Genomic DNA, 22,893 nt, shown 5'->3' on the forward strand with positions numbered 1-22,893 from the left:
TCATCTCATGTTTGTGTGCCTTGTGTCAAATTTCACAGAGTAAGACAAACAAGTGAGCATGAGGGGTTTGTCTCCCCTCATTTCCCTTCCAGAGCTGGATTTAAAAATGCTTACATGGGGGTCTGCTTGTTAGAGCATCTCATGTGCATTTGCCACAGGGGACCCTGGATAAACAACCCTTCAGTGACACTCTTCCCTTTTGTGTTTCTAGGAAGCAGACAGTGTGTGCAGGGTGAGCCAGGGGTTTCAAAGCCCCGGTGAATTAGGGATTGAAATTGTACTCAGCCCTCAGCAATGGCACATTCAGAGGCTCCCAGATGCAGTTCCCGTCTCAGCTGAGGGTTTTGCTGACAGAATGTAAATGGAAACCACTCCAAGAAATGTGCTTTGTTTTTCTCTGCACTCACCCTCCTTTGAGGTCCTGTGTTTCATCTCCTTCTGTTCTTTTTGCAGGTCCGACTGCCTCATTAAAACAATTCGTTCAGAAGGCTACTTTGGTATGTACAGAGGTGAGTGCAGCTGACTCAGGCACAGCACAGCTTTTGCGTTGGAAGCACTGGTGCGTAAGTAGGAGGCAAAGCTCTGTTCTCTGGCATATAAAGCAATAACCTGGCAATATCCTAGGAGGTTGAACAGTGCAGCTGTTTCTAAAATAAACTCTTCAATGCAGATGTCTATTCAGATACCTACCACTGAGGACTTGAGTCCTCCTCATGACTGTTTTGGTGTTAAAACTTAGTGAACTTCATCTTTACTAGCATTTTAACTGAAGCTGCTGGACTTTGTTTCAGGACTGTATATTATGTTTCCCAGCTTGGGCATGGTAACTTTTGACAGAGGGGCAGTAGCTAACCAGCTCTTAAACTTCTGTGGTTAATGATTGAATTTATGTCAAAACCCTCCACCAGCATGGTCAGACCTGCTGTCTCAAGCATGCCCAAGTGCCTTGTTCAAGCATTAAGACAAGCTGCAATTAAAAAAAAAAAAAAATTAAATAACCTGACCTCCAGAAAAACTCCCTTGGGATGGTAAGAAAATCAGAGGTTGGTTCAGAGTTGAGCTTTAGCTGTTTGGTTGTTGTATGCTGACCTGCTAGAAATCTCTTGGTTCCTTGGCTTAGGCTGTCTATTATAGCAGTGAATTCCTCAGTTGACATTATACCTTTTGTAGTTTAAACACAAAATCCCTGTCAGTTTTTAAAGATTTTGAGGAGAGGATGCCAGCAGGCCAAATCATGACTTCACTTGTAGTAGAGGAAAACATGGAATACATCCTTGGCTTGCAGCACACTCCAACTGGCTTCATTGACCTGAGCTCTGGTTCATTTTGTGTCCTGATAGTCACTTGCCTGCATATGCAGCTTCTATCTGGGGTGCTCAGATAGCATTCTTGGTGGCAGTCAGTCTCTGATAAAGCCTGATTAAAGTTAAGCTTCTATCATTAAGTTGAGTCCTTGCTCTTTGTTTTTTCAAGTGGAAGTCCAGAGATGCTGGCACCTTGCTCTTGGCATGTGTAGTGTCTCTTGCTGATTCTTTCCTACTCCTAAGGAAACCAAGGCATTGTGGCTGGCCAGCCCAGGAGCAGGCATTGGATATTCAGGCAGCATCTCTTGCCCAACTTCCTGGTAGGCGTTTCAGGGGAGTGTGGTGGATGGCAGGGATGGATTGGCTGCTTTGCATCAGCTTTCCTGGGAGCAGGCAACAAGACAAATAACCTCAAGGAACCCTGGCAAGCTCCATCTTTGATGCTAGCAGTGACGTGTTCCCCTTTGATTTTTCCCAGAATCTGGCTGCTTCTGTGTTCCTAGCCAGGATTTCAAGCTTGTGTTAACTTTGGCTGTAAAAGTGCCCTGGCAGGCTGCTTGGCAGGAAGAATAAGCTGTTTGGGGAAACTTACAGGGGAGACTGTAGGACCAAGAGTTTTTGTGAGAATCAAGACTTTTGGGAGACACAGCTTAGTCCTTTGACGCTTAGAATGGTAGAGAGGATGTGAATCTCCAGGCCACTTGTCATCCCCAAGCAAAAGGATGCAGAGGGTTTTGCATACCTCTTTCTTTTCCCCCACCTTTCCCAAGTCTGGGCAACTTGGTCCATGTCCCTAACTCTGTTCAAGGTGCTGATAGTTGCTTGAAATTACTTCTGACTATTAAATCAGGAGCTGGGTTGGAGAGGCCTTTTTTTAATAGCTCCAGCTCCTTCCAGAAAGTTATAGATACTTCAGCATGGTCATGGTGCCAATGTTAATACTCCCAAGAGCAACAATCCTGCTCTGTGTGCCTCAGTTCTGTGAGCTGACATGAGAAGCCCTTCCCTCCCTCTCAGGGAGAGGGTTGGTGGGTAAAATACATCCAAGATCCATGAAGATTGTGTGATTCTTTACTGGAATGAAGGTGAAGAGATGTCTGAGCCTTGCAGACAGAGAAATATGGAAATTGGGTGGTGGGTTGGTTCCTGCTCCCTCCAGCTGTCCTAGTTCCCCAGCAGAATTTGCTGAATGACTCACAAGCTCTTATTTGCAGGCTTTAATCTGAAATTGGGAGGATTATATGTTAATGTGCTAAAGTAGCAGTTGCTGCTCCCCATGGAGGAGTCACAAGCACGTCAGTTGTCCCTGCAGATCCTTTGGCCTCTGTCAGAGGAGAGAAAGAGTTTGTTTGGGCACAGCCATTCCTGCTGTGTGACTTCAGGGCTTCTTCATGTGTGAATCAAATCTCCTCAGTGCAGACAGGAGAGTGGCTTGTGTTTGTAGGATGCTTTTCTGCAAATCACCTCTTAAGATATTTGTGTGGGCAAGCAGTCTTTGCTTTCTATGAGTAGCCCATAGCAAACTGTGTGATGTATAAGGCAATCCCAAAATTTCTCTCAAGTTCTTCCCCAGAAGTTGCAGAGATTTTTGGATTTGTCTGGGACAGGAAGAAGAGGAGTTCCCTCATGCTTTTTCCCATGCCACCTGTATAGCAGCAGTGCCTCGATGCTGGATGGTGCTGTCTAGCCCCATCTGTGCTCAAGGAAGTGATGGTGTGCAGCCTTAAAATATGATGCCATGTGAATGAATCCATAGTGCCTGTGGGCTCCTGGTCCCCAAGGGCATCAGTGATAGGGGACCTTGGAGAGATGCTCTCTCAGCTTCCTAATGCAGTCCAGCCAGAAGCCACCTAAAGATCCCAGCACATGTTCAGAGCAATCCCAGTGCTGTTTGCAGACCAAGCGTTTAGCCAAGCTGGCAGGAGCCAAAGGCCCAGATCAGGCTGAGGAAGTTCCCTTTGCTGTTGGTGACATTTGGAGGGTAGCTGCACTTCAGCTGCAGTAGTGTGGCAGCCTTCCCTGGCCTCTGCTAATAATATGTCCCAGTGCTGCACTGGGGATGACTCAGTCTCCCTGTTAGGTAGGTTGCTGGTGGTGTATAAGGATTTCTGTGAGAAATGTGTTTTAATAAAAAAACAGGGCTTGGTGAGAAGAGGGTGCCTACAAGTTTAGTTGGCAGACAGCTAGTTTTGCCCTGGTTGATTTTGATCTTTGTAGTGCTTCCTTACTTATTTTCAAAAAGCTTTGTTTTTTAATGATTCCTGTTTATTTTTCCATTCTGTTGGTCTGTCTTTGCTTGTGGTACATGAAGCATTGCCTGTAGGCCAAGGTTGGCTTTAGTTAGGGAAGTACCCATTGGCATGGGCAGAATTGAAGAGATTTTACAAAAAGAAGAAGATGATGTGGAAAGCATACAGCCAGCAGCTGGAGTATCTAATTTCTCCTCCTCCAGTAAAATGAAGCTGTTATGGATTATTCAGGACAGGGATTATCCATTCTCTGCTAAGCAGCTTTGCTGAAAATATCAAAGATGCAGGAGAAAATTCAGGTTCATTAACTTTTTTCCTGTAATTTGTGTGTTTTTACCCTCTGCTTTATTTGCAATTGAAAAGAAACTTTGTGAAAGTCTCTTGGTTCCTGAAGGAGGTCAGAGTGTGGAAGTGTACTTCTTGCTTGATAGTTTGGAGTTTGTTTGCTTTCTTTCAGTGAACCCTTTGCACTAGTGTTAAGAGTAGAAGGTTTATGCTTTTTTCCTTTCTCTTGTTTTTCCAAGGAAAGGGTTATTCATGCTGTGTCAGTGTACAGGTGTTTCACTTCACAGCCATTGGGAGTGTCATTGAAGTTGTCATCAACTTGGCATTTGAGGAAACACTTCATGGGTTCCACTTAAAATTAGGCTGTGTGGATTTGCTTTGTGGATCCTGATAGGATTGGCATTAAAAGGTGGATGTGGAGTGTGCAGGTCATTTCTTGTTGCTTTTCTTTGTGTGCAGGAGCCATGGCAGAGAGGACATGATGTGTAGGAAGAATATCAAACTGAAGTAGCACAATCATTGGTGCCCTTAAAAGTTTGCAGAGAACCAGAAATGTGAGAGACCTGCCCTGCTCCCTGCTAGTTGATTTATGAAAGATGATGGCATTTGACGGATGTCATGGCCACTGTGGAATGAAGCATTGCTTTGGCTTGCTGCAAGGCAACACTGCTCTGTATTTCCTGCAAAATCTGAACATGGGAGTTGGAAAGGGGGAAGATGTGTTGGGCTGCCCATGCTGCAAAGGCTGTCTTTTCTTGATGCAATTTTCTGAATGGTGGAGGTGTGTCCTCTAAGTAGAGGATGTGGAACCAAGGATCCCTGTGTCCCACTCCCTGTTGTAGTGGTCCCAGAAGTCCCATTGTGACTTTGCTTCCTAATCTGAGGAAAGTCCCCCTAAACCTGTGTCTTTCAATTTTTTAAGGGAGCAGAGTCCATCTTGAGGAATAAAGGATTGAGCTGACTTTTTCTAGGTGTGTTTAGCCCTTATAGCTCCTGTCAACTTGGGTTCAAAGGTCTTGAAAATTAACCCCACCAGGTCTTTGGAGCCTAGTCAGGGTACAGGTTTCTCTGGCTGCTTCCCTTTGGAATATGAATCTTTGGGATAAATTGTTTAAATCTCAAAGACAAGCATAAATGCCTGTATTTGTGTTTGTTCTTACAAAGGTGTTCTAGGCTATTAACTAGTCTCAAGTGTAGCTTGTTTGGAGGGCTTGGAGCTCGGTACATTTCAGTGCAGGTAGGGAGAGCTTGAGGCTATCCACTGGAGGACTTTTTGAGCTTTGGGATTTAAATGGAGGAGAATGTTCTGGAGTGTTAATCTAATGGTGCAAACCCCACTTTGCTGGGAAGGGACTGGCCATTCCCTCACCCCAATTCCCCCAGGGCAGCTTGAAAGCTGCTCCCAGCCACGATGTCGCACTAATGTTGCACTAATACCGGTGTTCAGGCCCACAGCAGCCAGCTTGGCCATGCAGCCCTTTCATTGTGACAGGCACAATACAGGGATTTGCTGTTTGTTGCTCCTGACAAAAGAGCACTCCAGCGGGTGGGGGATGCAGAGAGCCAAGGCTTGTTTACACCCCAGGTCCCTCAGCAAGCCTTGCCATGGAGCTCAGAGGGGAATTTCTGTGTGGTGGGCAAAAAGGCACTTCAGTCATGGCTGTTCTGGGGGTGACACCCAGTGGTGACACACAGGGGAAGCCACCTTGCTCTAAGGCTAGTCTAGAGCTGATTCTGTGTAGATGAGCCCGGTGACTTCAGCCAGCCTCCAGGTCTTTCAATGGTTCTTCCTTTTCTGAGCTGCTTAGAATTCAAGCTGCTCATGTGTTTTTTGGGGAGGAAGTAGGGAAGGGATCCATTGAGAAGGCAGGACAGGGGGTCTTTTGCTTCTCAGTATCACAAAATACTTGCAAAGGAGTTGGGATTGGTTGTTAAACCATCTTGTACTCCTTTTCTGAAGGTTTGATCTACATCCTTCTGAATTCATACGAGTGCATCCTTGGATGAGAGACAAGGATGCATGTATACATGGTGGGAGGTAGTAGTGAAGCTGAAGAAATTACAAAATACATATGGCAAATGGAGTAGAAACACATCTGGGGATGTTTTTACAAACTCTAGGTGTTGGGAAGCAGAAACACTTGTTAATTTTCAGTGGTGTTTTGTTTTTCTAAATCCCTGTGTTGCACTGGGAGCTTTCCTGTTTCTGTCTTGGTGTTGTGCAGAAGTTACAACACATTCCTGAAAGAACCAGTTAACAATTCCGTAATTCTCATTATCCAATGGCCTTTTTCTCTTTTCCTTGCCCAGGGGCTGCAGTGAACCTGACTCTAGTGACACCAGAAAAGGCTATCAAATTGGCAGCCAATGACTTCTTCCGGCATCACCTCTCCAAAGACGGGTAAGTAGGGAACTGACCTTCTGCAGTCAACTTAAAAGACACCGACTCCTGCGACACGTCTGGTGAGACATCAGGAAAAGGTGGAATGGGATAGTGCAATGACTGAAATATGAGTTGACCTTGAACAGCTCAGCTGGTGATTACGTTCAGGCTAAGGATGCAATGTCTAAAATGGGAAGTGTGAAGTACTCCACTAGATGACTGCTCTTTATTCAAGCTTCTAAAAATAGTCCCAGATTTAAGCCAAGGTTAGCAGATCCAGCATGTGTAGTCTTAAGTATTTGAGAGGAACCCAATGTCACTGATCATTGCTCAAACAGCTGCTGGGAGGACTTTTGTCCTCAGCATCCTGTTGGATCCTCTTATGCTTGTTCTGGCTCAAAAAGGTACCAAGTCAAGTTCTGTAGATCCCAAACTTAGCACCCTCTTCTCCTTTTGTACCTTGAAAATAGTTTTGGAGATGTGGCAAATCTGAATTGACTAAGGGCACTTGCAGCAGCTGACCTTCAAATAAATACTGAAGAAATAAAATTACCTGTTCAGCTTGCAAATGGAGTTTGGTTCATATGAATTAGATGTGAGTAAAAGGCGTAAGCTGGAGCGGTTGAGAGTAGCTGGATCATGAATAGTTAATGCTGCTTTCAGCAAGATGTTTTCCAAATTGCATGGGAAATAGTTGTGTCTCCCATCAGAGAGAGGCCTTTCCCCAAAGGCAGACAAGGGCATTTTCTCCAGTCCTCAGTGACAGTAGCTAAAATGACAGCCTGCTTGGGATGGGATCCCAGTAATTCCCATCAACAATTATGGGGTGGGGCCTCAGTGAAAATACAAAGCTCCAGCACAATTACTGGTCTTAACAACTTCCTAAAACGTATCACATCAGTCTTGGCTGCTGCAGATCAGTGCCTCAACAACTTCAGTGGAGATTGTGGACTGACACAGATTGAGAATCCACTTTTTTCCTGCACCTTTTATTTTTTGTTTTCTTTTGTTCTGGAGTCCTCTAAAGTAGCAGCTAACATATGTCCATGTGACTCATCGGCTCACAGCTCTTCGTGATTTTCTGACTCAAGTCTTTGAATAGTGTCTCTTCTGTGCTCTGTTCAGACAGTGGGAGGTAATGATGTCCTCTACCAAGTGGTGTGTCTCATCCCTGCAGCAGACAGCCCAGCACACCTTGGTGTACTGCAGTAAACAGCAGCACAGCTCTTTGCCACCACCTACAAAGTCAGGGCTTAGTAGCTTGTACAGGCCCAACAGGGTGCCAAGCTGGCATACCTTGTACTACCATTAAAGAAAGAGTTCTAGACAGTTCAGACTAGCACATTAATGTGGTTTCATTTCTTGATCTGTAATTGCATGAGTCAAGGTGTTGCATTGGGCAAAGCACAGTTAGGGGGTTAGGATCAATGTAAGGGTGGATCAGCAAGATCTTGGCTCAGCTCCATTTTTGCACAAGCCAGTCTGTCTGCTGTGTATATTCATAGATGCTGTGCCCTTAGGTCAGTATCCCAAAGGATGCTCTGACTCAAAGCTGCAGAAGTCTTCTAGACCTGTTTACATTGAATGCCTTTGTGCTAAGCATCTAGCACTTTTCTTGCTTGAAATACGTTGCATGAGTTGGTAATACTTTTCTTATAAAATATGCATGTTCTACCAGTATTTGCTGATTAAAATATGTGGTATTAAAATAGACCTCAGTGTGCAAGAGGAGGCAGCATGTATGGACCAGAGAGTGTGGCAAATCCAGCATGACTCAAAGTAGCCTCAAGTTAAACAACAGCTTTCAGTGTGCATTAATGTATTTATTTTTATCCTTTGAAAAACTTAGTGTTGAAATTGCTTTTGAACTGCTAGGATAAAAAAGTGGCATAAGGCCTATTTTTGAAAGGCCAGACTGAAAACAGCACCTGCAGCGTAGGAAGCTCCTGACTGCACATTACTGGAAGAGTATTTTAGGGATGTTACCACTGCAGGTTTGTGCTAGACTCCCTTTTCCCTGACTCTGCTCTTGGACGCTGCTGGGGGTACAGCACTGGGGCAGCAGGTCCTCACAAGAGATCTCATGCTCTTGTTGGTGCAGCTCTCTCCCTGAGACTGTCCCTGTGCCATGTGTGTTCCTGCAGCCCTCTCTACCCTGAGACTCAGGGAGGCACTCCTGCCCATACCATGCTTTTCCCCTCCTTTTGGTGCAGGCAGCATGTGTGCTTACAAGCTGGGGGAGGTAATTTCTGCTTCTTGGCCAGTTTCTATTTCTTTGCCAGTTCCTATTTTGATGTCAAGGCTATTATGACAGCCTACAGCTACAGCTTTTTTGTTTTCTCAAGAAACAAAACTGAGTTGGTCCTTCCAAGCTGTCCTGGTCATTTAGGAATGAGTGAGTTGTGTGAGTGCTGAAAACATGCTTTCTATCTTTCTATGTCATGGAGGAGAGGAGGGAGACCAAGATACTGAAAAACCTGAAGGGCACCCCATGACCATGATTGACAAAGGCGATAGTGGTCATGTGATTTCCTGTGATGATTTTGACCTAAGATTCCCAGGAGATTTTGACCTCTGCAATTCCCATGAGAAGAAGGTGGCTCACAGAAAGTCTCCAGGAAGGTCTTTGTTCCTGTGTCATTCTGTGGGGAAGAGTTTTCACTAGGCTGGGAAGGCAGAATGTGGAGAGAAGGGAAAGTCCTCAGGTTGCTGGAAACAGATGAGCTATTTCTTAACTCTGGCTTTTTGAAGCTGCATGTGTTAAGAGACTCAGTCTCATGGCTACTGGTAAAATAGGAGTGGCTTCATTGTCCAGAACAGAGGATGTGAAGAGTCACCAGGGCTAATTGAAGTGCTTGACTATGAAGCACTTGTGTGTGAAGCTGAGAAGGCAGCTTAGATTGATAGCATTGATCAGCATTTAAAGTACATCATTGATTATTGGGTGCTCAGTGTGCAAGGTCTCTTTGATTGATTTAAGTATTACCTGCTTTTTATATCCTCTTTGAATCTAGATGTTAAACACTTAAAAAAATCAGTTCCTTTAAAGTGTCCTACAAGGTTTCGTGTTCATTTCCCAAAGTGTGGAGTGCCAGATAGCTGTTTTGTTGGGCATGTGTTTTCCAGATTTTGTTCATTTTTCAGGTTCTTGGTTAAATATTCTGCCTTGGTTGCAGTAAAAAGTGTTTCATGCCTTCTTACATAAGCAATTTGTTGCTCATAAAAACTTTCCAGTGTCCCTGGATGAGTTTCCTGCTGCTCTTCTCCAAGGTGTTATTCCCTTGCTTATCCTGTCCTCTTTAATCTTGACCTTTATTTTATTTGCTGTTCTGAAGCAAAGGCTGGCAATCTGCTGTCTTAGCAGCTCGGATTCCTAGGAAGACCAGCATGACTGACTTAATTCTGCTTCTGCTGATGCCAGCAAATTTTTTTCCATTCTGCTTCCTCCTGTCTTGTATCCTTTGCACAGGGAAGAGAAATAGCCAACTGGTAATCCTGGGACAAGCAAGGTATTTTTCCTTCAGTCTTGTGCAGATGTGGAGGTTGGAGCTTGTTATCCATTGCCTTCCCAGCTGATACATCTCCCCAGGGCTCTTCCCTTCATCTGCTCTTCTTTCAGGCTCTCCTAAAATACTTGGACCATCTCTTCTGTGGCATGATTTTAAGTATCAGTTGCATGTCTTCCATGATCCTTGAGCTTCAGAACACTCTTAGGCTGTAAAGTGAGGCTCTCAGTTTAGGAAGAAGGAGTGCTGCTGCTGCTAGTCCTGGTGTTGAGCTGCTGTATCACCCTGCACACACTGTTTGGTCTTTCTTTGGCATTTGTGTGCCCAGGCAGCCTCTCCTGCAGTTACCCACTGGATGCTCAGACACTTCTTTAATGTAGGTAGCCCTCATCCCACTCACTGAGACTTGGAAGTGGGGAAATCTCTCCCTTCCCCTTGAGAAGGGGTCAGGAGATGATAATGTTACTGTGCCAATTCAGGAACAGCTGTCTGGGGAGAGCTCTTTTATTTAGCACACAGAGCCCAGGCAGTTGCAGTGGGTTGAAGCTGTTGACATCAAAGGTCAGCCAAAAAGTAAATGCACTTTCAACTGTTAATCTGGAGGGAGATAGAGGTGTGCTGTTTAATCACAGAATGCACCCAATGGAGAGCATTGTCCTTGTCATCATTCCAGACACATGTCTTGGGATGAAACGTGAGTTGTTTCTGTGTTCAACATGCTCCGTCGTGTTGCCATGTCCATTGTTCACTTCCACAAATGTTCTCATTGGAGCAAAACACTTAGGATTTGCTGCCAGGGCAAACCTGATGCAGGTACAGAGTCAGCCTCCTCTTGACTTAGTCCAAACATGCAACACAGAACTCCTGTACATACCTGGAATAATGACTTCCAGATCAACATTTAATCTGGCAGTGTTACCTTGAGATGTATCTGTTCCACATCAGTACTTTCTTTGGCTTGTCTGAGGTATTTTTGAGCTGACGCTAGAAGTGAGAGGGAGCTTGTAGTGGGAACTGTATTGCTTTTACATTTCCAGCATCATACCTCCAGCTTTTCTGAAGTGCAGTTGCAGTAGCTTGTTCCCTCTTGGAAATCCAGGGGTTGGATTAAAGGGAGTGACTGGCAGTTTGTGTGCACATCCCGTGTGACTGTGGCAGAGAGGGTGCTCTTCCTGTGAAGGACAACTCCTGTGTGCTGGTCTTCTAATCCATATCAAAGACTCACTATTTACATTGCTTGAAAGGAGCTAGCTCTGTCTGCTTTGAAACTTCTGGGGAGCTTTCTGCAACTTCTTGGGCTGACAGACAGAGGCAGAGGTTATTTTATGAATGAGGAGGGTGATGTCCAAGATGGGGACAGTAGCCTTTTGGATAGGAGATAAAAAATGGATTGCTTTGTATTAATGTTTCTTTAGCTCAGAGATTTTCTCTTTGGAAATGTTGTCACCCTGATTCCAGAATAGCTGGTTCTGGTCCCTGCCCAAACACAGTAAATTCCCACATGGTCAAGATTTTGAGAAACTTGGAAAAATCCTACACTGCTCCCACGTGACATCAATATGTCAATGCTGTCAGAAATCCTGATAGCTCCCCAAAAGCCTTCCATAAACCTCTAGTTCCTGTTTTTTGACATTCTTTTTCAGCTCCAGTTTGAAACTGTAATTTAAATCAAGCATTAATCTCTTCCCCTTCCCATTTGACATTTTTGATTTGTCACAAATTAATAGCATGTCAGTAAAAAATGTAGAACAACTGATTTCTGCCAGAGCAGAATTTGGGGCTATTGTGTATATGTTATATTTAACACTCTCTTGCTGTGATTAAAGATGGTTTCTGCATTTGTAGGACCAGATCTTTGCTGGTGTTGCAGCTTTTGAAGTTAGTTGAGATGTGCCAGTTTTTAAACCACTGAGGATAAGGCCAGTGGTGCCTTAAGTATTTAAACTCCTTTGTTGTATAGAGAGGAACAGTTTTCAAACTTTCCTTTTATGTGCAGACTGGTGAGGTTTTGCAGAGGCAGTTTGACCCCTGTATGGCAGCTTTTAAACCTCCTGTCAAAAGATTTGCTTCTTTTAAGCTACTTTTTTTTCTTGGACTCTCCCCAGTTCCCAGGATGTGCAAACCAAAAACTGAAAGCCCTTGTTCTAGATGCTTTTTATGTACCTGTTTGACATCTCTAAAATACACCCACATGTGTAAATCCTTCCTTGGGTCATACTGGCATAACTCCATGGAGTTCAGTCAAGCCATGGCTGACTTTAGTTGGCTGGGATAATGGTCCAAGATGAATATGTAGGCTCTTGAGCTTTTGAACTAGTTATCAAAGCAGTCACCCTGGATGAAAGCCAGAAGATATGTACACCAGGGATGCTCCAGGGCTCTTCCTAAAGTGGGAGATGCTCTGCTGTGCCAAAGAGAGATTCTGGCAGCCAGCTCCTTTGGGTGGTGTGCTTCCTCCCACGGCCAGGCTGGGGATTGTGCAGCCTTGTTGCTGACTGTATCGAGCCACTCAGAGACTGGTGCTGTGCTTCAGGCCACCCAAAAAACACAAGTTGGCCACCTCCAAGTGGCAGTGGCAGTGGAAACCTCTGGATTTGCACACCCTAGTTCCCCCACACCTCCAGGAAAGTCTGCTGTACACACTTCAGCACCTGTGTGGGTAACTCTGTGGGAGGAATTGTTCTTTGCAGTTCCTCATCTGTGGGGAAATTTGGAAAAGAGAGACTGAAATATTCTTTCTTTCAGCATTATAGCAGAGCTCTATATTTAGTCACTGGTAATCTCTGTGGTGGCTCTGTGCCTTTAATCCCCTGCTCTCATATCCTCCCCAGAGAAGATGAGAGGTGGGGAAATCAGCCCAGCTTACGTGGTGGGCCAGCAGGATTACAGTGCATCTGCCCTCCCTTTCCTTCAGGGTTGGCAATGAAACTGCTTTACTGGCCCACTGCCCCACAGCTGTGCTGTATGTGTGCTTGTGAAACCCCTGGCAGAGGAGTGTGCCTGGGCTGTGCAAGGAAATGGGGAATATCATTGTGGGACTGCTTCTTGCTTCTTCCACAGAGCAGGACTGGGGGAGGTAAAAATGGGACTTGCATTTAAAACAGAAAAAAGAGGAGGCTGTTTCTCTCTGGCTGTGTGATTTATATACACTTCCTTTTTAAACCCTTTTAGAAAAGAGTAGGTCAGGTGTACTTTTTAATCAAGTCAGTGTTTTCTGGTGCCAAAGCATGAGGTTTTTTTACAGAGCAAAAACACGTCACTTTCTGAAAATTTTATGAGGTTTTGCATCTTGAATTCCTCTTTTTAGCCTTAGCTGGGCTCTTTCATAGCTTTGGAATGGAGGGAACAATGAAATACTGCATTTTGCTGCATGAGAACATGTTGCTGATAGTCCCTGCTCTGTAGTGCATAGAATGCACAAATCTTTGTTGCTGGAGGTCCATCCCATTCCTTGTCTCTCAGGGAGGACCAGTTTAATGCAAAGGCTAATTGTCCTGGCTTGGAAAACCTAGCAACATGAAACAGCTTCTAACCACAGAGGAACTGCATCCCTGATTCATATTCACTGTTTATTTATTTTGCTTTTCTCAGAGAACTCCAAAGCAGCAAGTGGAATATTTTCCCTCCTTGTTCCTTGTCCTGTGGTCTGTGTTTGTTGACAATTTTTAAAGGACTAGGCTGGCAGGTGGAAAGCTCCTTATTCCCCTTAATGCTCAGGTCCTCTGCTGCCCTCTGAAGTGATGCCCTTTCTGAAAGCTGTGCCCTGACCAGGGGCACCATCAGGCTGGAAGAGAGCTGCAGTGCTCTGGCTATGTGTGGAGGGGGCTGTGTGCTCCTGTCTGGGGCTGTTCTGACAGGGCTCGTGGCTTTTCTGAATGTTCTGTTTCTGGGGAAAAAATGAGCTTGTTCTCCAGGTCAGATAGTGCTGGCAGAGATGCCAAGCCTGGGTTGTGCTGAACTGTCAGGCCTAGCAGGTCCTGCTGTCCCCTTGGCTGCTTTTCCTGTAACCCCCAAGGTCAGAAATACGAGCTGAGCCTTGCACCCAGCTGCCCAAGTGTTATTGCTGGCCACCTCCTCTGATGGACACTCTCTCTTTTCTTTGGGCAGGAAAAAGCTGACACTGCTGAAGGAGATGCTGGCAGGCTGTGGTGCGGGTACCTGCCAGGTGATTGTCACCACTCCCATGGAGATGCTCAAAATCCAGCTGCAGGATGCAGGACGCATTGGTACGTGAACTTTTCTTCCCTGTGCCCTGAGCTGGGAGAGGGGAAGGAGCTGGGACTGAGCTTTCACGGCAGAGCTGAGAGAATGAGTGGAGAAAACCCTTTTCCCTCCCCCTGCTCTCCCACGTCAGAGATACCACAGATGTAGCAGAAGTTTCTCCTCCTCTTCCCAGCTTACTTCCCCCAACACTTTGCTCAGCCGGCTTTGCAGAGGCCCTTGCAGTTATAAGAGGTGGTGGGTTTTTTGCTCAAAGCAATGGGCTTGGCAAGCAAAACAGCAAATGCTATTGGTGAATGGAGAGACAGGAGAGATGACTAGGTGGTCAGCTTGTGGGTGATTCAAACATGGTAGATCCTGTGCACCCAAGAAGGGATTAACATCCTCCAGTGCCTTTCCTGTGCTGCTTCCTCCATGTCCATGTTTGCTGATGTCTGTTTTTTCTCTCTTCTACCCCCCTGTAGCACCTCCCTAACAGTTTCCCAAGGGGATGTGTTATTTCCGAATGACTTGTCTCCCCTTGTACTCTTTTTTCCTCTCTGACAAAAACAGCAGTTGTCTTGATTGAAACAGTAAATAAAATACTCCCAGTGCACTGGATTTGAATGAGATTTGGGATCAGGCTCTTGGGACTGTGGGCATGAGCTGGCAGGCAGAGGCAGGAGGGAGTGTGAGCCTTTTGGCTGAAGCACTGTGTAGTGTTTCTGGTGAGAACAGGGACCAGAGTCTGGCATGGAGACTCCAGGGGAAGGAGCTGCTTGCTCTTTCCGTAGTCTCTTCCAGAGGTCAGTCTGGGCTATGGCCTCACTTCCCTGGAGCCCTGCATGACGCTGCTAGATACCATGCTTATGGCTCCTCCTGGAAAATGGGCCAGTTTGTCCTTTAATCTCTCATTTGATGTGGCATTCCTGAATAATCATGGATTTATTTTCTTTTCTCTCTTCACTGGTTTTACTGCAGACCTTATCCTCTTTGTGTGTATTATTTTAAAATGTTGGAAGGATTTAAGCCGTGGTTTGAGGGTTCAGGAGAGGTTTTGGATGCTGTGAACAGCCTGTTCTCTGTGTGGCAGGAGAGCTGTGGTGTGCCAGGGATTACTTACAGAGTGAAGTGCTCTCCATCTTCTGGCCAAAGGGCCGAAGTGCATCAGTTGGAAAAGCGGGAGAAACCAGGATGTGTTTATAAATCTGACTGAGACAAACTCCCCAGGTTAATGATTGCTTTCAGGGGAGGGAGGCAAAGAACAGAACTTGGGGAAACTGTTTCATTTATGAACATCTTGTTCGTTATACTGGAGGCTCAGAGACACACCTGGAAGCAGGGACTGTCCCCTGCCTGCTCACAGCAGCTCCTGTTCTCTGCACTCATAGATGGTGTGTGACAGGCCTGGGCAAACCAGCTGGGGCTGGAGCGCAGCCGGCAGCGTTCTGGTGTGGCAGCACTGTCAGAGACTGGGACAGGCTGAGGGAGATGGGCAGACTGGGGGGAAAAGCTTGCAGGGCACCTGCCTGGCCTTTGTGTGCATGTTGTGTCCCGCGGCACCGGGCAGCAGAGCTGCCGTGGGGCAGCTGCAGACCTGCTGGCGCTCTGCTCCCCAGCGGCACAGAAGAAGCTCATGGCGCAGCAGGCCCAGATCTCCTCCTCCCCCGCGGCGGCGGCGGCCGAGCCGGCCGTGGAAAGGCGCCCCACAGCCACCCAGATAACCAGGGAGCTGCTGCGGAGCAAAGGCATCGCCGGACTCTACAAGGGCCTGGGAGCCACGCTGCTAAGGTAGGATGGCGTGACAGGGCTCTGGCGTTCCCAGCCTTGGACCTAAGCCACCACCCATCCCAGGAATGAGCCTGCAAAGGTGTTGGCTTCAGCGGGAGTGGATTGGTTTAGTTCATTTTCCATGCACATTAAAGAAGGGAAGGTCAGAGAAGTGAGGGATGGTATCTTTTTGTTCCTGGAAAACTTAATTCTGCTGCTTTCTGTGAAAGGTTTTTGTCTGCCCCACGGTCTGTATTTTCACACTGTGCAGAAGTCCTTGTGAGCTGGCAAAGTAAAATTGTCAGCCTGAGACACCAGGGTGTGCAGTGGGAGCTGGGCCACAGAGCATGTTGGATGCAAGGACCAGTGCCTGCTCTGACACTCCTTGCCTGGGCTTTCACAGTGTGACTCTCCTCTAGCTTTAACAAAAGTAGAGCTAAAGCAGCACCCACGGGGATAGAGGGCAGGAAGGAACTTCTCGTAATTTACAAAAGTGGTCAAAACAATTGACCTCTGAATGTGCTGGTGTCTTTGTTCATCCTTGTTCTTTCTTCCTTTTGGTCCTGTCCCACTGCAGGGATGTCCCATTCTCCATTGTTTACTTCCCGCTGTTTGCAAACCTGAACAAGCTGGGTCAAAAAGACCCCAATGTCAAGGCTCCATTCTACGTGTCCTTCCTCTCTGGATGTGTGGCCGGCAGTACGGCTGCAGTGGCTGTCAATCCTTGTGATGGTGAGTCCTGAGCAGCCTGTGCTGGTGGCCTGGTGCCAAGTGACAGGACTCAGAGGCCCAGGCTGGGCCAGGTGAGGAGGAGGGCGACTGTGCCAGCCTTTTTGCAGCATGAGCACACAGAAAGGGACAGCTCTGCTGCCTCCAGCTCTGATGGTGTGAGTTCAGCTGAGTTACAACTTTTGCCACAGCTTACACAGAGGTTTGCAGTACTTACTAGGTATGTCAGGAAGAGAGTGTAATTCATTTCAGTTACTCTTGGCAGGAAAGGCACGTTTCCATGTGGAGTGATAATATGCAGACCAAGTGGACTTAAAATTGTCTGGGACAAACAGGGGAAGCCTCAGATCTGTGGCCTTTTCTCCTGCTCCACAGCATCTGCCTTAAATACCACATTGGTTTCTCTCCTGTGAAAAACACCAGAAAGTAACTGCTCCCTCCCCAACACTGCACATGCTCCAAGGTGTGAAGAAATGTAGGAGCAGAATTGTGTATTTTAGATACCACTTCCTGAAGGAGATGAGCAGTTGAAAATAAGTTCCCACTTTGCAGAGTGATATCTGAATTTGGAAGGTTTAAAACTGAAGTCAGTTTTTGAAACCTTGATCACAGTGAGGGAGGGAGGGGTTGGGTTTTGGGTGGCTTTGTTTTTCTTTTATCCATTTGTAAAGGAATGGGTTTGTTTTCCCTGATAAATGTATGAAAATGGTCTGTAGTCTTGGTAATTTTGTTTTGACCATTTCATAGACCTTACTTTTGGGGTGGCTCCTGCCTGCTATGCTTCCAGTGCTCACCAGTGTCTCCTCTTTTTCCCTCCCCAGTTATCAAAACACGGCTGCAGTCCTTGCAGAGAGGAGTGAATGAGGACACCTACTCGGGGATCCTGGACTGCACCAAGTAAGACTCCTCATGACAGAGGCACCACATCAGGTGTTTGGCAGCTGCTGCTACCTGCTGCCAGGCAGGCAGTGCAGCTTCTAGACCCAACCAGCAGCTGTGCTTCATGTTCCCTCTGTCCCTGTGCTTTTATCAATCTATCTGTTTATCTGGAGATATATATGAGCAGATGTATATATAGTTTTATAAAAGAGAACTTCTTCTCATATTGAGCAAGAAAAATATAGCATTTATATTTAAGTACTTCTGTCCAAACCCCAGTAGTCATAACACTGAGATTTTATTTCTGCAAAGGGAGGCAATGTTGTAGTCTCTCCCAAGGCCCCACTGCTGGAAAATCCTACAGTATTGAGTCTTATATCCCTCCTGGGACTGCTCTGCACAGTGTCTGCAGGAGCATGGCCAGAGTGTGCTGTCCCCAGCTGCATGACCCTTTGCTAAACTATGGTCTGGCTGCTTCAAAACACAAAAGGACTTCTATGCTTTTGTATTTCAGTGGTAGCAGAATCTGTTGCCATCTGGCTCTGTCCCATACTGAAGGAGCTTTTGAGTGGGGGGACCTCTTGATGCAAGCATGGGGTTGTCTTAGCTGTATTCTGGACACAGGCAGCCACTCCTGCATCTAGCCAGATGCAGGGATGGGGCAGGTTTCTGCATGGCCACTTGCAGAGCACTTGGGCAGTGATGGGTGATTTGCCGTGGAGGCTGTGCCAGGCAACAGCGCTTGCCTGGTTTAGTCTCTGGAGGGAGGCAGAAAGGCAGGGCTTGGCCAGGGGCTCTCCTGGCATGGTGGAGGGGTGGGATGGACACTTACCTGTCTGTGCCATTTCTCCCCAGGAAGATCTGGCAGAGGGAAGGGCCCACGGCCTTCTTCAAAGGGGCTTACTGCCGAGCCCTGGTCATTGCTCCCCTCTTCGGCATCGCACAAGTTGTGTACTTCGTCGGCATCGCGGAATTCCTGCTGGACATGCTCCCCAAGCACCGGGCCTAGCCCCGGAGCGGCTGCGTGTGCCCTCCCGCCCTCTGCAGCGCTGGATTCATCCCCGTGTTTGCCATCCGTGTCGGTCGATGTCAGAGCAACAGCACAAAGGGTTCGCGCGGGGACGCGAAGGGACCCGGTGCCCAGATGGGCAGACGTGGGGAGGGAGAGTCCCTTCCCTGCCGCCGTCTGGAGCCTGCCCCTCCCGCTCCTTCCACGGACAGTACTTAATTATTCCTCCCTCTCTCTCTCTTTTTAATTTCCCGTGTTCGGTTTTAAATTGTCATTCTTAAGGACACTGGTAAGCACAGACTGGGCTTGCAGACCCAGAAGTCTCCTCTCTGTCTTGGGGAGGAGAAGAGATGGGAAAGAAATAACTTCAACCCTCATCCACCTCAGTTTCCCGTTCTACCTGGAGCTGCCAGCCATCTGAGGAGGAGCTGGAGGGGCAGCTGTGTCCCCTCAGTCCCTCCTTGGTTCTGCTGACCTCGGGTCAAGAGTGAAAACTGCACAAAGGGGGCTTATCTCATTGCTGCTGGAGGCAGGGGTGGGGGGATGCTGGCTCTGGCAAGTTCCTTGGCCTGGAAACCTTCAGTCCTCCGTTCTCCCTTTTTAAAAACTAGTTGGACTTAAATGAATTCTGACTGTTCCTATTGATTTTGTAATTATTTTTGTTTTAAAGCAAAGGGATGTCCCCCCTAACTAGGTGTCACAGGCACATCCGGGTGACGTGCAAAAATCAGGTGTCTGCTCTGTAGGGAACATGTCTGTGGGATCACGTGAATGTCCAAAGGTACTTCCCTGCTTGGCTACAGGCATGGAAGGGAGAGGAACTTGGGATCAAGTTATTTTTATTTTGGGGAGAGTTTTTTGGTGGTTTTTTTGGCTGTTTTTCTTTTATTAGTTTGTTTGGGGGTAGGGGGTGTTGGTGGGGTTTTTTTTTTGTGGGGTTTTTTAAGTTGTTTATTTTTGGTTTTTGTTGATTTTTTTTTTTTTTTTTTTTGTTTTTTTTTGGTAGGGTTTTTTTTTTTTATTCAGGGTTGTGGGGAGGAAAAACCAAACAAAAAGAAACCACTTACATTCCTTCAGCCTGCCCACCCCTAGAGTGATAAAGCTGCAGGTGTAGATCAGCTGATCTGATTTTTTCCCAGCCTGATCCCAGGTGTGTGGAAGGAGGCACTGGCTCCAGTTCTGGCACTGTCCAACCTCGTGGAGCTGCAGCAGAAATGCTGCACCTGTGGGGTCACCCTGCCAGGTCTGGTCTGGTTGTGTTCTGCTGTTTGCCTTGGGTGTGACTGGAGGCAGTGGGTGTGGAAGGGGCAGAGGGTTCATATTCTCTGAGCAGGGAGCTGTTTGTGTGTCCATCACTTGAGGGGGTGAGTCCTGTGCTTCACAAGAACATCCTGTTTGCTCCCTGGGTGGGGATCAGTGGTGGGTGGCAGTGGGCAAATCCACACCTACAACCTGCTCTGTCAAAGGGACACTGTCCCAACTAATATCACTTGTCAGAGTGAATTCCTCATTCAGTACTCTCTTGGGCTGTGTAATTAATTCTAGTTTAAATTATCTTAAGTGTGAGATCTGCCACCCCAGTGTGATCTTCTCCATTATTTATTCCATTTGGTGCGATCCACCTAACTTTGGTGTTGAAATTAAACTGGTTGAATTCACTTTTCATTCCTTCTTTTTGCTTTATTCTCCAGGCACCTGCTTGGTGTTTGTGTTTTGAATGTGTATTTAAATTAAATTTTAAAATATCCTTGTTTTTAATGTTTATAAGAAAACCACCTCTGTTTCACTGTTCTTTGGTTAGGTTTTCATGAAACCTGTATGTTGAGGGCCTTCTTCCTTGATGCATCCTTTTTCTCTTTGAAAGAGTTGTTCTGTGGCTGATTTGTTACTTGTCACTTTACATATGTGAATAATTTTCTTTTTCTTTCCTTTTTTCTGTGTATCTGGAAAGGAATCTGTGCAAAGGCAATGATAGATGTCTGTGCTGTGTGTAGTGCTGTGATGCTGCTCTTGCTCTGGATTTCCCTTGGGTGGATTAAAAGAGAAAGGTTTATTTTAATTTTTTTCTTTAAGGTGCCCCATTCCTTGCTGCTTTTTGATTTACAGGGGGGTCCCTAAAAGAGACCTTGCTGATAAAACTTGTGGAGTTTCAGCTTGGCTTTCTTCCTGCAAGGATTGTCCCTGGAAACTGGGTGACTTGTGGCTGTGGGGATGTGCGTGGGGTGCAGGTTTGTATGGTGGGGTTAAGTTCAGAAGAAAATTTGTTGCAGTGAAGCGCTGAGGTTCAGGGAAAACTCTCCTTGTCCTTTAGGATGCTTTTAAAAACAACTTTGTAAAACGGACTCTTTCTCCTGAAATCTCCAGCTCTTCTTCCTCTGTGCAGGAGCTGGTGACGTAAATTTGGCTGATTTTTAGCTTCCTGGACATGTCCCTGAGCCAGCAGGACCTGGGGAGGTGGCAGGAGATAACAGCTGTGGCTGTGCAAGACAGGTACCCCCCTGTCCAGGCAGGCAGGGTCCTGCTTGCAAAAAGAAAAAAAAAAAATTAAATGGGAGAATTCCCATCAATTTAATCACCTGTTAACTGAAACCACTCTGCGCTGATTGCATCATTGAGGAATGAAAGTAAATAAACACTCCTCTGCTCCCCTCCCTGCAGGTGCTGCTTATCCCTGGGGCAGGAGCCAGCAGCCAGCACCACTCCTTCCCTCTTGTTCCTCTGGCAGAGCTCTGGGCCCATTCCAGCCTCACCTTGTCCGTGTCAGCCTTGTCCCTTGCTCCCAACCTGACCTGGCTCTTCTGGCTCCTCTCTTGAGTTTCATCATGTTCACTGCCTTTAAATACATTTTGCTGGATCTGCTGAATGCCCCTGTCCTATTTCCTAAAATTGTGGGGGAAAATTCCTGCAAAACAAAAGGAAAAATCCTGGCAGCCAAGAGGAAAATTCCTGGAACATGAAACCATTCTGGAAAGCTGAATATCCTGGATAACAAAGTGGACTAGACAATTTCTGTAAGGCAATGTAGGAATTTCTATGTGAGAACTAGGGGCAAGTCCTTGAAAGTAAAGGGGGAAATACACAGGGAATTTCTAGAAAGCAATGAGGGAATTTTCTACAAGGCTATAGGGGGAATAGTCTAGAAATAAAAGGAGGTAAATTCCATGAACGCAAGGAGAAAATTGCCTCAATTACCTGGTAAATTCCTGAAAAGCAGAAGTGACATTTTTAAAGAAAGTGACAGTGATATTTCCGAGAGGGGAAATTGCCCAGAATGCAAAGGAGGAATTGGTGAATAGCAAAAGGGGCATTGCCCAGAGGGGATGAATGGTACTTCTTGGGAAATAATTTCTTGCTTCCCAGTGTGAGGAAAATCCATAAATGCCCCTCTGTGCCCCCAGGGTCACCCCAAAACAGAAGTTTATGTCCAAAAAGGAGGCAGAAGGAGTTCTTCAACTTTATTCAAATAAAGTGAGAATCAAATAAAATGAGAAAGTCCACCAGAGCAGACACCTGTGGCATTTTCTCTCTCAAAGTTTCAGAGGGAGCATCCTGTTTTTATCCTAAACTCCTAGCTACGTGTTACCCTCTTCCTTTCCCTACTGGCTGAGGCATCAGGAGGGTTCAGCCTTCCCAAACCGCCTACCACATATCCCACTTTGAAGCTGCTATTTTACCCTAGAATTCAGAAACTCAGGCTGTGCAGAGCCTTGTCTGTTTCAGGAGCAGAACTGCCTGGGCTCTGCAGCAAACCCGCTGCCCTAAGGCAGTAGAGACATTGGGCCCATTTCAAAAACCGTAACACCCACACCTTCACCCAGCAAATTGTTTGTAAACATGTGAGCTTTCCTCTCAGCAGGGAGTTACAGTCGTGGGGAAATTTCCCAGGGAAGCAGTGGAAATCCTCTAAGCAGAGGGAAAAATCGTAGACAGGGATGGAGGACTCTAGTAAGCAACAAAGACATTGCCCAGGAAACCAGAAGGAAATACCCTACAACTTGACTGGGAAATTTCCTGGAGAATGGGGGATGTTTTAGGAAGGAAGTGGGGAATTTCCTGGGAAACAACAGGCAATGTCCTGAAAAAAACACGTAGAGTGCCTAGTAGGCAGTAGGGAGTTCCTGGAGAGAAGAAATTTCCTCAAAAACAAGCTGGACATTGGGAAAAAGGCTGCAGTTCCATGCTTCAGCCTCACTGACCCCTCCATCCCTTCCTGGCCCTTGCGTAAGGAGCTCGAAGAACCTCTCATGGAGTTTGGGTTTTTTTACTGCTCCCCAGAGAGCTCAAAGGGCTCGGAGAAGCGCCGGGTGGTCGCTGTTCCTGTCGGGGACATGGGCTGGTTCGCCTCTGCCTCGGTGCCGAGCGCTGCCCGCCGCACTTTGGCCTTTCTCGGTTTGTCATTGTTGGCAGCACGGGCTTGGCGTGCAAGCCAAGGCAGCCGGGAGAAGAGGGATTAAAATAAACATCTGGACACCCCGGGGTTTTCCAGCCGCGGGAAGCCCCAGCTGGAGCGGGTGTGGCTGACCCCCTGCGCTGCGGGATTCCCACGCTCAGCTTTAGGTCGGGTTTATTAATTTAATTA

At 46.7% G+C, this 22,893-nt stretch overlaps 1 protein-coding gene across 8 annotated transcripts in view; it reads left to right on the forward strand.

Annotated features, from left to right (window-relative positions):
• The window catches only part of SLC25A22 (solute carrier family 25 member 22), a 50,337-nt gene extending 29,964 nt beyond the window's left edge, over nt 1–20,373 (forward strand). For all 8 annotated transcript variants that reach the window (XM_085581626.1, XM_085581629.1, XM_021555195.3 and 5 more), the window contains 7 exons: nt 454–509; nt 6,149–6,239; nt 13,835–13,953; nt 15,547–15,718; nt 16,275–16,429; nt 17,248–17,323; nt 18,161–20,373. In XM_085581626.1, the coding sequence (XP_085437752.1) occupies nt 454–509; nt 6,149–6,239; nt 13,835–13,953; nt 15,547–15,718; nt 16,275–16,429; nt 17,248–17,323; nt 18,161–18,314 (823 nt within the window). In that variant the 3' untranslated portion in view covers nt 18,315–20,373. The remainder of the gene's footprint in view (nt 1–453; nt 510–6,148; nt 6,240–13,834; nt 13,954–15,546; nt 15,719–16,274; nt 16,430–17,247; nt 17,324–18,160) is intronic.
• The last annotated feature ends 2,520 nt before the right edge of the window (nt 20,374–22,893 follow it).

The sequence above is a fragment of the Lonchura striata genome, chromosome 5 (assembly GCF_050655825.1).
Source record: "Lonchura striata isolate lonStrDom1 chromosome 5, ASM5065582v1, whole genome shotgun sequence".
Classification (NCBI taxonomy): Eukaryota; Metazoa; Chordata; class Aves; order Passeriformes; family Estrildidae; genus Lonchura; species Lonchura striata.